Genomic DNA, 16,843 nt, shown 5'->3' with positions numbered 1-16,843 from the left:
TTTTGACACTTACATAACAAAAAGTTAATTACATGTCTGCCTTTCCCACTTGTACTACGCTGGCACCTCAAACATAGGGTTCATATCTTACTATCCTCAATGAAGGGACCCAGAGCTTAGAATGTAATGAAGGCTTAATTAATCCTTGTTAAATTGTATTTAATTTCAATTAGTTGGTTTGGTTAGATTTGATTATCTGAGTATCCTCTTTTCTCCAAACCTCTTTCCTCTGATATGCCTGGCAATTTTCCTTCGTTTTTCTTATGCCATTTAACTTCATCCCTGTAAACAATCCCAATATGGAGTATGCAGGTTTTCAGGCTAGTGATATAGTAGAGCAACTGTAGAAGGAGGCATTTTTACTTAGTTTTTCAGTTTCCTATAGTATAAACTCTAACTAGTTTGGGTAATTTAAATTTAGCTCACGCTATTGTCCCTCAGATTTAAAAATAACAGTGGATACTCTCTGTCTTTCAACTTGAAAGAGGACTATGCTAATGACATGGTATCAAAAGAAATTATTTGAAAAGACTGTTATAAAGTATTACACTCTACCTGTAATTGGAATCTTCCAGTATGAAAATTTCGAGAAATAAAAACACACTGAGAATGAGATTTAGTCTTCAGCTTTGATGATATTTGCCCACATATCTCATCAGTTGCTTTAAATTTGGAATTTTTAAATATTTCTCTGAAAAAAATATTTTATAAAGAATATTATTAAACATGAATTATATTATAAATCAATGAAAATTACTTTGTTTCCTATAGTTACATATAAGGATTTAAATATCAGTATAAATATTACTACATATCTATTTTTAAAAGCACACATCAACATATTCTCTTTTCATGTTACTGATTTCATTATACCTATTTTATTCATAGAATGTAAATTAAGCTACTTCTTATGCAGGGCTAATATTTCCACTTTGAAGATTAACCATGAGTTTTTGATACTATAATTTCTGGTTGTGAGATAATTAATTGACTTTAATGTTAATTAGCCTTTTCATAAATGTGCATTTGATGGCAAAATAAATTAAATAAAATGAAACTCAATAGTCGATTTTATATTTAATAATATTTCTAGTGAAAGTAAGTGGAAGGAAACTGAATTGAAACTAATGGCTTACAAAGGAAAAGTCCCTTCATTATCCATGCAACCAGAAACAATTTTGAAAGAGAGTTTAAAATAATAAATAATAAATCAGCAAGTAAAACCCCAGATGATCAAAAATAATTAAGTATAAACTAAAAATTTCTAATAGTCACTCTAAAGCTAATGATTTAAAAAATAATGTTAATTGCCATTTCTTCTTTCAGAGGTACTAGAAATTTTCCAAATTAATTCAAGAGTCCATATTATGTTATTTAATGAAGTATTAACAATTAGGATTCATTTATTCACTGAATTCAATTCCTTAATGAATATTTATTGAGTACTTACCATGTGTCAGGCATTATGCTGGGTATTGTATGCATAGTGGCAAAAGAAAAGCATAGCCACTAACCTCATAGAACTGTCATTGCTCTCATGGAGCTTAAACACTGGTAAGGGCGACAGACATTAATAAAATAATCACAAGAAAATAAAAAATTACAAGTATGGAAAGTGTTATCAAGGAAAGCTACCTGGTACTGTGTGAGTACTATGAAACAAAGGAAATTCATCATGAGAGAGGTCAAAGAAGGCTTTCCTGAGGATGAGATGACTGAAATTGGTCATTTGAAGAAGGAGTAGTAGTTATTAGGTAGAGAGTGGTGGAAAAGGAGCGATGTGGGAGGAAGAATATTCTAGTCAGAGGATATCAAGTCCAAAGACCCCGTGGCCAGATTAGAACAGTATAGCAGAAGCACAGAAAGCAAGAGGAAAAGTGGGGAGTATGCATGGACAGACCATGTAGGGACTTAAAAGTCATGTCGGTTTGTCTTTATCCTAAAAGCAACAGGAAGTCCTTTACAATATAGTGGGGGTGGGGAGACTTGATTAAATCTGCATTTGAAAAATGTCTAGCTGAAGTGTGGAGAAGAGATTAAATGAAGGCAATAGCAAAGGTAGGGGTCAGTTATAACCTCTACTGTAGTGGCTATGTGGAGGATAATAATAATTTGGATAAAGTGGTGGCAGTGGAGAAAAATGAATAGATTTGACCAATTTATTACATAAAATAAATAGAACTTGGTGATGGCTCAAATTTAGTGGAGATGGGAAAGAGAAAGGAAAATATCAAGTATGTCTTCCATCTATAGAGAAAATCACCTTTCCTTGATCCCATATTTTCTTCCTGCTACTGGCCCATTTATCAAATCTCCTTCACACACACAAAAAGCTCCTTGAAAGAGATATCTATATTTGTTTCAATTTCCTCACCTCTTGTGTTTTGCTTCTGAACCCATTCCTCTACCTAACAATAACTTCCATGTCGCTAAACCCAGAAATTATTTCTCTATCCTTACACATCTTTTCTTAAGCACCCTGAACATAACTGGTCATTTCTTCCTTCTTGAAACATTTTCATAATGTCATAATTTTGACTTCCTTGACATGTTTCCCAGATGTTGTTGATTCTACTTTTTCACTAGAGTTCTAAATGTTGGTAGGCTGAAGGGCACAGGCCTAGGTTCTTCTCTTTCAATAATCACTCCCCGGTTAGTCTCATCTAGTCCTATTACTTCAGGTAACCTAAACCTTTAGTCCTGATGTCTCTCCTGAAGACATACATGTACATCCAACTGTCTATTTGAAATTTCCACTTAGATATCTAATAGGCTTTCAAAATTACATCTAAAATAAAACTCCTAATTCATCACCACTCCCTCACCTTGCTCCCTCCTTTATCTCCTCATCTCAGTAAATGGCATCAACTACTCACTTGCTCATAGTAAAAACGTAGGTGTTACCATTAATTCTGCCATTTCACTTATTTTTCCTTACCTCATCCAATCCAACCAAATCCAACCTCTTGTTTTCATCTCCTCTACTTCCATATTAGTCCAAGACGCTATCCCCACTCCCTAGACTATACAAAGCCTCCTAACTTGTCTCTCTGTTTCATTCATGTTCCATTAAAATTCAGGCTTCACAGAGAAGAAATTTTTTTTTAAATATAAATCAGAACTCTGATACATTGCCAGTTGGAGTATACATCCACTTTGGAAACTGGCAGTTTCTTATAAAGGTAATCATACAATTCAGTAATTTCACTCTTAGGTATTTCCCCAAAAGGAGTGAAAGCGCATGTACAAAAAGATTTCTACATGGATGTTCGCGGCAGCCTTATTCATAATAGCTAAAAATTGGAAATGACCCAAATGTCCATTAGCAGAAGAACGAATAAACAGGTATATTCATGCAATGGAATATTACTCACAGTAAAAAGAATGAACTATAGATAAATGCAAAAATATAAATGAACCTCAAAAATATTATGTTAAATGAAAAAAGCAAAGTCTATATTATTCCACAATGCAATATACATGACATATTATTGAATTTACACTTGAAAACTATATAATTTTATTAACCATAGTCACCCCAATAAATTTAATTTTAAAAAGTAATAGGCAAAATTAATCTATGGTGTTAAAAATTAGAAGGATTGCCTCTGGGCGGGAGGCAGGTAGTGATGCCTGGAAAGGAGCATGAGGGAACTTCACAGAGTGCTGGAGAAGTTCTGTATCTTCACTGGGATTGTGGTTTCATAGAAATGTGTTTGTTGAAATTCCTCATTATACATTTAAAATTTACATTTTTTTATGTAAATTATTCCTCAAATTTTAAGAAGTGTTATAAAAATGTAATCTATCTCTAGGTGACATTATTGAGTCTTTAAAAGGGGATAATATTACTGCTACCTCATAGGGCTATTATGAAGTCTAAATGAGATAACATATAAAGCACAACAGTGCCTAGTATGTAGTAAGCACTCAATGTTAGCTATTATTATGGTAATAATGTGTCATTTCCCTGCTTAAATAATTCTGATAGCACAAATAATAAAATCCAAACTCCATATTTTAGCCCACAAATTCGTATGTGACTTGGTCCCTTATCTACCTTTTCAATCTTATTATCATTATTCTTCCCTCAGGACAGCCAATTCACACTGGATTTTCTGTTTACAGACCAATAATAACATCATTCCCACTTGGGGTCTTTGAACTGGCTATACCTCTCCATAAGATCTTCACATGTCTGTCTCCTTCTTTCCACTTAGGTCTCAGATTACATACTGCCCATTCGAAGAGACATTCCTGACCACTTTATCTATTTGTTCAATATCTTTCTCCTCCCAGTGTCACCGTAAGTCTATGCGAAAGAAACCTTGTCTGACTTGTTTACAGAACAATAGCAGGCACCCAATAAATATTTGTTGAAGAATGAATAAGTGAATAATTTCTAGTTTATGACTTGTGCAATTGGTTAGACAATAATGTATGCATTTGCTGAGAAAGTGAACACTGAAAAGAGTGTGTGGGAGATGACGTTACAATTTATATATTTTTTTTACATCAGACAAAGCAAATACTGAATTGATCAAATAATTAACCTCTAAATTAGCAGTGAAAATTTAAAAAAATTTCCAGCTTTATATTATCATTCAAATGTATGTCTTTTAAAGAATGCAATAGATTTTACTATTAAAATTTTAATGCCTGAAGATTGCTCTTATACTACTCGGACAATTACACTACTAAGATTTCTCTTTCAAGCTACTGTAAACATATAAAGCTTTCCCTCCCCAATCAAAGGGTCTATAACCAAACCTCAAATTACAGAAGTAATGCTATTTTCGTTATTTAAGTTTAATACCATTTGAAAAGTCTTTCATTGGATTTTTAAAAGAACAAAAAGTAGAATATTCTAATAAATCTTACCTTCGTTTGCAAATCAGGAACCACAAAGCTGATGCCAAAGCAAAGAAACCAATTCCTAACGTAACAGCGCTGGCAGCCAGAAAATAGGTTAAGTGATTAAATAAACCTACACAAAGAAATAAAAAAATATTTCATGCAAGTATCTTCATTCTTTAGGTAAAATTAAATGATATAATAATGTATCAAATGATCTACATAGAGTAATGTTAAGACATTAACTAGGAAGTTATGAGGCCTGAATTCTGCTTCTGTGCAATTCTAATTTCAAGACCCTGAGTTTGAGAATTGCACAGGGTCCCAGGCTGATTTGGGCCTAGGCTGCATTTCTCTGACTCTGCCAGGATTTGAGACCTAGTTTTGTTTGTTTTCATACAGTTGTCATCTCATTTTTCTTATCAAGTTTTCTCTTTCTCAGTTCAGCTGTAAATTTTTGTTATTTTCTCAATATCATTCCTTGCAGTCTTCCTACTTGACATTTTTCATTTAAGATTTTGATTATCAATCATTACAAGGAGGTAGATAAGGGTAATAAAAAATAGGTATGAGGAATTTTTAAAGATATTAGGAATTTTTAATGTTTTATCTATACTTTATCTCAAGTAAAAGATCATAGCCATATCTAAATAAAAGCTATATAAAATAATAGCATATCACAGCTTTATAATTTAAAAAGCCTATAGGAGGTAAACACACAGTGTGAATATATACATGCCTTACTGTTAAAGTGTATAGCTGAAACTTATTGGATTTCATTAACCAATGTCACCATAAAAAATAAATAAATGAATAAATAAAAATAATAATTTTTTTAAAAGCCTATAGGAATTATATGATATAACTCTTTCATTTTACAGAAGTTAAAATTGAGGTCCAAGTAAGAAAAGTAACTAAACCAAGGTTCAGCAAATTAAAACAGTCCTGTTTTTTTCTATTATATTAATATTCTTAACATGAGTATGTATTAAAAAGAATTAAGAATGAAGAAAGGTAATTATAGTCAGACTGGTCAAATATTTATTAAGATTCTGAAATCTCCTTAAGCATAAAGTGAGCTGTTAAAAGCTTTTGCAGAAGGTTGTATAGAACTTAAGGGCCCTAAGACAACTTGGGACTATATTATTTGGAAAAAAGGGTTTAAAAGCATAAAATTAAAAGAATATTTTTATGTGTAAACATATTATAAGTTCCACTAAGGAAAGGACATGATAAAGACTTTGTTCCAACACTTTTACTGTAGCCGAAGTAATTTCCAGCTTCTAAGATCTTAGTTTTCTTTGGGTTCAGAAATGTCTAATTTGGGAATTAATTAATGTTATCAAAAAAGGCATATAAGGCTATCAAAGCGCTACTCACAATACAAAAAAAAAAAACCCTCTAAGTGCCCCACATTAGGGAGTCAATTAAATAAATTATTACAAATGAAAAATATAGTATTCTTTAATTATTTAAAGCAGGGTTTCTCAACCTCAATATTACTAATCTTTTGAACCAGGTAATTTGTTGTTAGGACTCTCATGTGCATTGTAACAAAGATGTCTCCAGGCATTAGCAAATGTATTCTGGGAGGTGGGCAAAATTGAGAATCACTGGCATAGTTCTATAAGGAAATGTCAGATAGTATTAAATGATAAAAGCAAGATAGATAAAAGTTATATTTCAAAAAATTCAAAAGACATAGTTGCACTCAAGTATAAGATAAGGACCTCTATGGACAAAGGAAGAAAAGCAACACAGAGAAAGCAAAAATAATAATAATAAGAAGAAAATCCTTGAGATAAGACCCAGACCAAACCATCCTCTAATACAATGAATGATTCTGTATTACCAAAATCTCTGAGAGAAGGGAGTCCTGAGCCACCAATAAAGACCAATTCAAAAATAGACAAAGGAGGAATATTGGAAATAAAATTCAAAAATTTTAAGATGGAGTGAACTCTTGAACATCATTAATGAAATAAAAGATAATACTGAATTCATCCAGCTACATAAAGAAATAAAAAATATGATAAATTATGATATTTGGAAAAGATAAAGAGTATATAACATAAAACTAATATAGCTTCAAAAAAAGAGCATAGAGAAATAGCAGAGAAGCAATATTCAGATACAACCTAAGATTTTTCATTTAAAAAAATTTTAATTTATACACAGTAAAATTCACTTTTGTGCATTCATCTGCAGTTCTATAAGTTTTGACAAATATAGTGCTTAATAATCACCATAATCAACTTATAGGACAGTTTTATCATTCAAAATAAATTTCCTTGCATTGTCTGTAAGTGGTCAAGTACTAACAAGGGACAAACACTGATTATTTTATATTCCTATTTTCCAACCTTATACTTTTGCCTTTCCAGAATTTCATATAAGTAGTATCATATACCATGAGCCCTTTAGAGTTTGGCTTTTTTCACTTAGCATAACACAATTGAGATTCATCCATGTTGTTGCATGTATCAATAGTTCGTATCTTTTTCTTGCTGAGAAATATTCCATTTTATAGATGCACCACCAGTTTATTCTTCAGCTGAGAGCCATTTGGTTGTTTCCAGTTGGGAGTTGTTAGGAATAAAGCTACTATTTGCTTGCACACAGGTGTTTGTTTAAACATAAGTTTTTATTTCAGTAAGGTCATGTAGGAAGTATATATTTTAATTTATAAGAAACTGCCAAACTGCTTTCCTAGTGGCTGAATTTTCTTGCTTTCCAGCAAGGCAATATATAATAGCTTCAGCTGCTCATTATCACTGCCACCACTTGGTATTATCAGTTTTATTTTAGCCATTCTAATAGATATGCAGTGGTATTTCACTGTGATTTCAATTTTCATTTCCTTAGTGAATAGTGATGTTGAACATCTTACCATGTGCTTATTTGCCATCCATATATCTTCCTCAGTGATTTGTCCAAATCTTTGCTAATTTTTTAGAATTATTTATACATCTGGATACAAGCCCTTGGTCAGACATGTGATTTTGAAATATTTTCTCCCAGTCTGTAGCTTGTCTTTTCAATTCTCTTAACAATGTCTTTCACAGAGAAAAACTTTTTAATTTTGGTAATGTCCAACTTATCAACTGTTTTCTTTTATGGATTGTGCTAAGAATCCTATCTGAGAACTCTCTGCCGAACCCAGATCATGAAGATTTTCTCCATGATTACCATAAAAGATTTATAGTTTTATATTTACTCTTAATCTATGATTCATTTTGAATTAGTTTTTGCATAAGGTGTGAGGCGTGGGTCAAGTTTTTTTTTTTTATATATGTATACCCAATGGTTCCAACATCATTTGCTGAAAAGACTTTCTTTTCTTAATTGAGTTGCCTTTGCACCCTTGTCAAAAATCAATTAGCTATATTTGTGTCAGCTTATTTATGAACTCTATTTTATCCCCTTGATATGCTATATATCCTTTCACCGATAGCAACAATAATAATATCTAACATTTATAGATACTATATTCCAGACACTATTTGAAGTGCTTTATGTATATTAACCTATTTAATACAAACAAATCTATGAGCCAAGTGCTATTGTTTCTCCACTTTACAGATGAAGAAACAGATGAGGCAAAATGAGTTTAAGTAACTTGCTTAAAGCCATACAACTGGTAAGCGATAGAACAGTAGTAATTTAAAAATTGCTAAGGTCCTTCCTTATCTAGATTGGGTGAAGAATAGAGACACCGAATATCTTTAGATTTGTTAGAAAAAAACTGTTAAATATAAAAACTAAATATATAAGTGTATCATAAAACAGAATATCTAAATGGCCAATAAATACATGAAAGCTTCATTAATAATCAGAGAAGTGAAAATTAAATCACAATGAGATAATATAACAATTTTATATAATGCCTAAAATGAAAAAGAAAATATCGGGTGTTGCCAAGGAGGCAGAGTAAGCTGAATTCTCATTCACTGGTGAAACTGCAATTTTGTACAATACTTTGGAAAACTGTTTGGCACTATTAGTAAAGCTAAACATATGCGTATCCTATGACCCAACAATTTTTAGAAGTATACATAAGTGAAGTGCATGCATGTGTTAAAAAAATATATATGAGAATGTTTATAGTATTGCTATTTGAGAGAGCCACAAATTGGAAACTGCCCAAATGCTCATTAATAGTTGAATGGATAAATAAAAAAAGCAAAATTTATGAAAACAAAATATTCTATGACAATGGGAAAGAATAACTACAACTATCCACAACAACATGGATAAATTTCATAAATAATGTTGGACAGAAGGCAGACATAAAGTTCAAACACAGAGGGGGAGTTCAGAGGTGCTAGTAATATTCTGTTTCTTAAACTAGGTGCTATTACATATGTGTGTTCAGTGAAAATTCATCAAGCTTAACACTTATGACTTATGAATCAACTAGGTCTATATATAATGGCATGAACAGAACTGAAAAAAGTTCAGTGAAAAAAGCAATTTCCAGAAATTTACATTCAATTATTCTAATTATGGACTAATTCAATTTATGCACATTAAAACACAAAAAAATACTATTTAAAAAAACATTAATGTAACAGCAATATTAAAATATACCAAATTCATATTAGTTTTATCCAAGGAAGAAATAAGAGAAATGGGATTATGGATAGAACATCGACTTAGACTTTATCTGTAATGTTTATTTCTTTATAAACGTAAAGGTCTGAAGCTTATATGACCAAAAATATTTATTTAGTAGGAAATACATAGATGTTTTTTCCTCTTTGTTCTTTTTTTTTTCACTTTTCTGATTTTCTCAAATATTTAAAAAAATATAAAAATAATATAATCTCAATTTTTAAAAAGAGAAACGTATTTGTATGAGGAAAATAATCAACATTAGTTATACTGGGGGTAAGAGTTTATAATTATAATTCTCCACTCCAGACTTTTCTGTATATTCAAATTTTCTATCATGAGTATACTAGAAAAATCAGGAAGAAAGTTTTTGAAGATTCATATGTAATTCCTAACTCCTATATTTAGATGTTACAGGTCTCTTTGTGGCACCTTCTCTATTGTTATCACTGTGTTTATAGGCCAGCTATTTTCTCCTCCTAAAGATCTCTGTCTTCCTCTTTTTTTTTTTTTTAATTCTCCATTATGATGTGATTAGTACACCATTCCAGTCTCTAGTTTAAATGTGTCATTAATATTTTAGGGGAATTCCAATGAGGTATAATGAATCTGAAAAGTTTCATATTTGTTAAATATCTTCAACAAGTTGCACTTTCTCTCTAAATCAATCTAATAAAAGACTTGATTCTGAGATTATTAAGATCCCCTCTCACTTTGAAGGTTTAGTCAATATATATTACAAACATTATATACAAAAGTAGTATATTTACTTTCTCAACTCTGTGCCTAAGTATCTTATCCAAAGTAATGACTCTTCAGTTTCAAAAAGGTACTCTATCATATCACCCTGTTTCTTTGTTTTTAATAATTACTATCATAAATAATCTTCTTATTGGTTTATTGTCTATTGTCTCTTGCTCTTTGCTAGAAGATAAGTCTTTTTCACTATGGTATTTTCAGAGTTTAGAATAATGACTGGTTCTCAAAAAATGATTGAATAGTTAATGAATGAATGATAGGCACTGTGCTAGATGCTAGCATTATAAAAAGATAGGGGAAAGTTAAGGAAAAAGTCTCCATAGTTTAGTTGAACACTGTTTGAGAATCTTCTACTGCCAAACCCTTGCCTAGAATTGGTGATGCAAAGAGAAGCAACACATGATCATTGAGTGTCTGGAGGGGACAGACATTTAAATGAATATGTTCATTAAAATATTCTAAGTTCTATAATAATGACCCTATTGACAGTGCTAAGATATCAGAGGCAGTTTGACCAAGTGCGGGGACAGTTTCCTAAAGTTAACACCTAAGCCGAATCTTACAGAATGAATAAGCGATAGCTAGCCAAACAGATTACGTCTTAAACCAAGTGATGACTCTTCCATCTTAAAAAAAAAAAAAAACAACAACTCTCTTTTACCCATAACTTACAATTGATCTTTTTCTTACCATTTGCAGCTAAAATTCTTACAATTAGAATTTCTACTTTTTCACAACTCTATCTCCAAGGTCATTAATAACTTCAGTAAAACAAAACCTCAAGGTGACTATTGACCACTCTCTTTCCCTCCTTGGCATCAGTAACCTAAATTCGCCTGGTTTTCCTACCTTTTCTCTGTCTACATCTTTATTGCCTTTGTAGGTCCCTCTTCCTCTGCTCATCTATCCTTTAACATATATATTTATATCTAGGTATAGACAGGTCTATTAAAGGTTATATGGATATATATATAGATAGATATACAAAGGATGTAAATATATACACATACATATAAATATAGAGTATGTATGTATGTATGTATGTATGTATGTATGTATGTATGTATGTATGTATGTATCTTGAACCAGAATTACTAGGCATTTGTACCAGGAGTTTTCAGGTTATTTTTTACAATTATCCTAGTACTACAAGTCCTGTTTTATTTTTGAGTCTTCAGAAATTACTTATTTGTTATACTTTTAGGGTTTTGCCAGATTTCAGTCTCAGATTTTCTCTAACAAACATCTATTGAACACCAAATATGTATGAGATACTGTTTTAGGCACCAAGTGAAGGATAAAAATCCATTTAAGTGAGAATGGATCCTTGCCCTGAACATTTAAAAATCTATAATGAAAGGTAAGCACGGCTTATATGCAATTAGTATAAAAAGCTGACCATGCGGATTTTTTTTCAGTTTGTATCTGCTCTGATTAAAGACAGAATCTGTAAATTTGGAATAATTACTTATTATATTGATTAGATTTTAATGTTCTTATTTGAAAAATGAGAATCATACTATCTATCTCACAAAATTAGAATAAGAAATTAGTAAGATGACATTGCAAAGAATTAATAACATAATAAATGAGACGGTATCTCAAACTTAACATGAATATATCAGGTAGTAAAGCAAGACTTCACAATTTTACAGAATCATTACACATACCACATTCTCTGATAATAATGCAATTAATTTTGGAATTAATAATCTAATATATACCCTCAAGCTCTCATACTTGTGGAAATGTTAAATCACACTGTAAATAACTCATGCATTAAAAACTCAATGGAAATTTAGAAATATATAGAACCAACCAATAATGAAAACACCCTGCATAAACACTTGCAGCAACAAAGTATAGTCCTAAATGCAAATTTGAAAAAAAATAAACTTGGCATTCAGACTACAAGTTGAAAAAGACCACCAAAAGAAACCCAAATAATGTAGAGGAAATGAATAAAAAACAGAAATTAATGAAATAAAAATTAAGATTTTTGGTAAAGACTAATAAGATTGTCAAATCTCTAGTAAGATTAACCAAATAAAAAAAAGAAGTCACAAGTAAACGATATTAAAAATGAAGAATGAACATAATCACAGTTATAACAGAGAATAAGACCAAGATCTAAAGGCAACTTGGATGTTCTTCAATGAATGACTGGATAAAGAAGAGGTGGTACATATATACAAGGGACTATTACTCAGCCATAAAAAAGAATAAAATCTTGCCATCTGAAATAACATGGATGGATCTTACGTGTGGAATCTAAAGAACAAAGTAAACAAACAAAATAGAAACAAATTGATAGATACAGAGAACATTTTGATAGTTGCCAGATAGTAGGGGGGTTGAGAAGAGTAGGTAAAAAAGGAGACGAGATTAAGAAGTACAAATTGGTAGTTACAAAATAGTCATGGGGATGTAAAGTACAACCTAAGGAATATAGTCGATAATATTATAATAACTATGTATGGTGTCAAATGGGTACTAGATTTAACAGGGTGATTACTTCATAAGTTATAGAAATGTCTAATCACTATGTTGTACACCTGAAACTAATATAATATTATATGCCAACTGTAATTGAAAAATAAAAAATTATTTTAAAAAAGAAAATACTTTAAGCAAATTTAAGTAACTGTTTCAAAACTTATACTAAAGTATAGGTGCCTAAAAAATGACTTACAAAAAGTAACTCAAGATATAATAGAAAACCTAAAGGAACATGCATATATTAAAATAAGTCTGGTTATAAAATTTCCCCCCAAGAAAACAGCAGGCCCCAATAACTTTACAATTTCTACTGTATACCCATGATTCAAGTATTTATCTTATACATGCTCTTCCAGAAAACAGAAAGAGATTGCTGGCTCTTCATCCAAATACATTTTCCTCTTCTTCACAGGCAAAAAGCTAGACTACATGTCCCAGCTTCCTATACCATTAAGTGAAGCCATGTGGCTGAGTTCTAACCAATGGAATTTGAGTGGAAGTGATGTCATAAAAAAAGCTCCCAAGCAACTTTCTCCATGCTCCTTCTCCCTTTAGACTTGACTGGGATGGAGATGATCCTGGGAGGTACTGTGGAAGCCATGTGTCATCATGAATCTAACTGATATTTAGAGAACATTCAACCCAAATAAAATGAAAACACAACACATCAGGATTTGTGGGACTAAAGTAGTACTTAAAGGGGGGAAGAAAAATCTATACCCAAAACTGCAATATTAGAAAAAATGTGAATAATCCTAAAAACTAGAATAAGTAGAGCAAATTAAGCCCAAAGTAAACAAAACAATATTGAAAGTCAAAATGAAAACCTGTGAAATAGAAAACAGAAAAACAATAGAGAAAATCAGTAAAACCAAAAGCTGATACCTTGATATTCATAAAATTGATAAGTCTTCTAGTTAGATTGATCAATTGATCTAGTTAGATTGAAAGGTACAAATTACCAGAAATTATAGGTGACATTACTACATATTCTAAAGCCATTAAAAGAATAGTAAGACAATATTATGAACAATTTTATGCAAATATATTTAACAACTTATGTGAAATAGGAAAATTCCTTAAAAGACAAATTTCTAAAGCTTATTCAAGAAGAAATAGATAACACAGATACACGTCTACTAAAGAAACTGAAATTATAGTTAAAATTCTCCCTACAAAGAAAACTCCATGTCCAGGTGGCTTCACTGGTAAATTCCACCAAATATTTAAGGAGAAAAATAATACTAATTCTACACAAATGCATCCAAAAATTTGAAGACAAGAAAATACTTTTCAATTCATCTTATGAGGACGGCATTACCCTGATGCCAAAACCAGATAAGAGTGAGAGCAAGAACAAGAAAGAGAGAAAATTATAAATTGAACATAGCTGCAAAATGTGTCTATGTTATGCATCGTGAACAGATAAAATATTCTAAGCAATATTACAGCAGATTGAATACATTATACTAAAAGACAATATATCATAATCGAGTGGGATTTATCCCAAGAATACAGGGTTGGTTTAACATTTTAAAACCAATCAATGCAATTCACCATATTAACAAGTTTGAAGAGGAAATCCACATGATGAATATGGATCTATGTCAATGACATGAAAAAAAATTGATAAGATCCAATATCCATTACTGATTAAAAATTTTAAAAACATTCAGCAACCTAGGATATAAAGGAAACTATCATAGTTATCAGGTTCCTTAACCTGATAAAAGCCATTCACGAAAAGAAAAAGTCAGACTTAATGGTGAAAGACTGAACACTTTCCTCCTGAGATTGGGAACAATACAGTGATATCCACTCTCATAACTTCTATTCAACAATTCACTAAAGGTTCTAGCCAGTGCAATCAGGCATGAAAAAGACATAAAAGGCATCTAGATTAAAAAAGAAGAAATAAGTATTTATGTTCTTAATGTTATGGTCTGAATGTTTTTGTGCCCCACCCCCAATTCATATGTTGAAATCTTAATGCCCAATGAACTATTGGTTTCCAATATTAGGAGGTGGGGCCTTCAGGAGGTGCTTAGGTCATGAGAATGAAATTCTCCTGAATGGTATTAGTGTTCTTATGAAAAAGATCCCACAGATCTCCTTAGTCTTCCCACCATCTGAGGACACAGCCAGAAACAAGAAGAGGGATCTCTCCAGACACAAAATTAGGCACCTTGATCTGACTTCCACCAGAACTGTGAGAAACACATTTCTGTTGTTTATAAGCCACTCAGTTTATGGTATTTTATTGCAAGAAAACATGATCATCTATATAGAAAAACTCGTGGGATTTTAAATAAACAATTAGAACAATTAATTGAGCTTAACAAGATTGCAGGATTCGAGATCAATGTACAAAAAACAATTGTTTTCCAAAATTCTAAAACTCCTAAAAGAAAACAGGAAAAAGTTTTATGACATTAGTCTTGACAATTATTTCATGAATGTGAAAAGCAAAAAATAGATAAGTGGGAGTATATCAAACTAAAAACCTTCTGCACAGCAAAGGAAACAGTCAATAGAGCAAAAAGTCAACACATAAAATGGAAAAAATATTTGCAAACCATAAGGGATTAATTTCCAAAATATAAAAGCTAAACCCAATAGTGAAAAAATAACCCAATTTGAAAATGGGCTAAACACTTGAATAGACATTTCCAAAGAAGACAAACAAATGGCCAACAGGCATATAAAAAATGTTCGACATCACTATTCCTAAGGGAAATGCAAATTAAAACCATAACTCAGACCTGTCAGGATGGCCATTTAAAAAAAGACAGCAAGTGTTGGCAAGAATGTAGAGAAACTGGAACTCTTATACACTGTTGGTGGGAATGCAAAATGGTATAGCTGCTATGAAAAACTGTAGAGATTCTTCAAAAAATTAAAATTAGAACTACTTATGATCTAGCAATCCCACTGCATGTACTTCAGTGGGTTTGGAATGCTTAAATTAGTTAATGAATGAAAAACATTAAAAGCAAGAAAAAGTTATCGAATATGTTAATCTGGTGAGAGTAAAAGTCAACCTCCTTAATTTTCAAAACAAATTATATACTTTATTACTTATATATCTTATATAAAATATACTGCTTTTCTTTTAATAAATAATAATGACTTTGTATCCTTGTCAGATAGTTATCTTGAACTGATTGTTATTGGGCTTCATACAAAGTCAGTGCAAACAAATGAAATTTGAAATAGTAAGAATATGTAATCAAATATTACTTTTAAGAAGTGATACTATTAGAAAATATATCTAAGCACTTGGCTTTCCAATTTTTCCAGTATCTTTTATTTATTTATTTTATTTTTTGCACCCTCTTTAATTTCTCACCCCCACCCCCACCTTCCACCCCTGACCTACAGATGTTGCCATATCCCCTTAAGAACTGGATCTCTGAAGGTGGGCCGTCATCTCCCACATGATCGCAGCACACACTAGGGAGGTGGCGTGCCCGGGTCCTGGCGTACCTGGGGCCTGGCGCACTCAGGGGTCTAGTACCATTTATTGAAGAGGCTTTCTTTTCTCTGTTGTATGTTTTCAACTCTTTTATTGAAAATTACTTGCTCATATAGATGGATGTTTATTTCTGGCCTTTTTCAATTCTGTTCCATTCCTCTGTGTTTTTCTGCCAATACTATGTTGCTTTGATTATTGTCATTTTGTAGTATCATTTGAAGTTGGGCAGTGTGATACCTTCAGCCTTGTTTTTTCTCAGGATTGCTTTGGCTATTCAGAATCTTTTTCAATTCCATACAAATTTGATGATATTTTTGTTTTATTTCTTTAAAAAATACCACTGGGATTTTGATGGGGATTACATTAAATCTGTATATTGCTTTGGGTATTATGGCCATTTTAACTATGTTGATTCTTCCAATCTATGAACACAAAATACCTTTCTATTTCTTTGTGTCTTCTTTAATTTCTTCTAATAAAGTTCTGTAGTTTTAGGTATACAGGTCCTTCACAGCCTTTGTTAAGTTTATTCCTAGGTATTTTCTTTTTGCAGCAATTGCAAAAGGAATTATTGCCCTCATTTCTTTTTCTGAAATTTAATTTGTTACCACACACAAAAATTAACTCAAAATGAATCAAAGA

The 16,843-nt window shown here is 31.4% G+C and overlaps 1 protein-coding gene across 2 annotated transcripts in view; it reads right to left on the bottom strand.

Moving 5' to 3' along the window:
• Window positions 1-16,843, bottom strand: part of CUNH1orf185 (chromosome unknown C1orf185 homolog) — a 103,334-nt gene that overhangs the window by 6,656 nt on the left and 79,835 nt on the right. For both annotated transcript variants that reach the window (XM_016120449.2, XM_036233828.1), the window contains 2 exons: window positions 4,882-4,987; window positions 556-691 (listed from right to left, as the gene is read on the bottom strand). In XM_016120449.2, the coding sequence (XP_015975935.1) occupies window positions 556-691; window positions 4,882-4,987 (242 nt within the window). The remainder of the gene's footprint in view (window positions 1-555; window positions 692-4,881; window positions 4,988-16,843) is intronic.

Source organism: Rousettus aegyptiacus, unplaced genomic scaffold (genome assembly GCF_014176215.1).
Source record: "Rousettus aegyptiacus isolate mRouAeg1 unplaced genomic scaffold, mRouAeg1.p scaffold_m13_p_1, whole genome shotgun sequence".
Lineage (NCBI taxonomy): Eukaryota > Metazoa > Chordata > Mammalia > Chiroptera > Pteropodidae > Rousettus > Rousettus aegyptiacus.
Note: the sequence above shows the minus strand (reverse complement) of the source record. Positions and strands in the feature narration are given on the sequence as shown.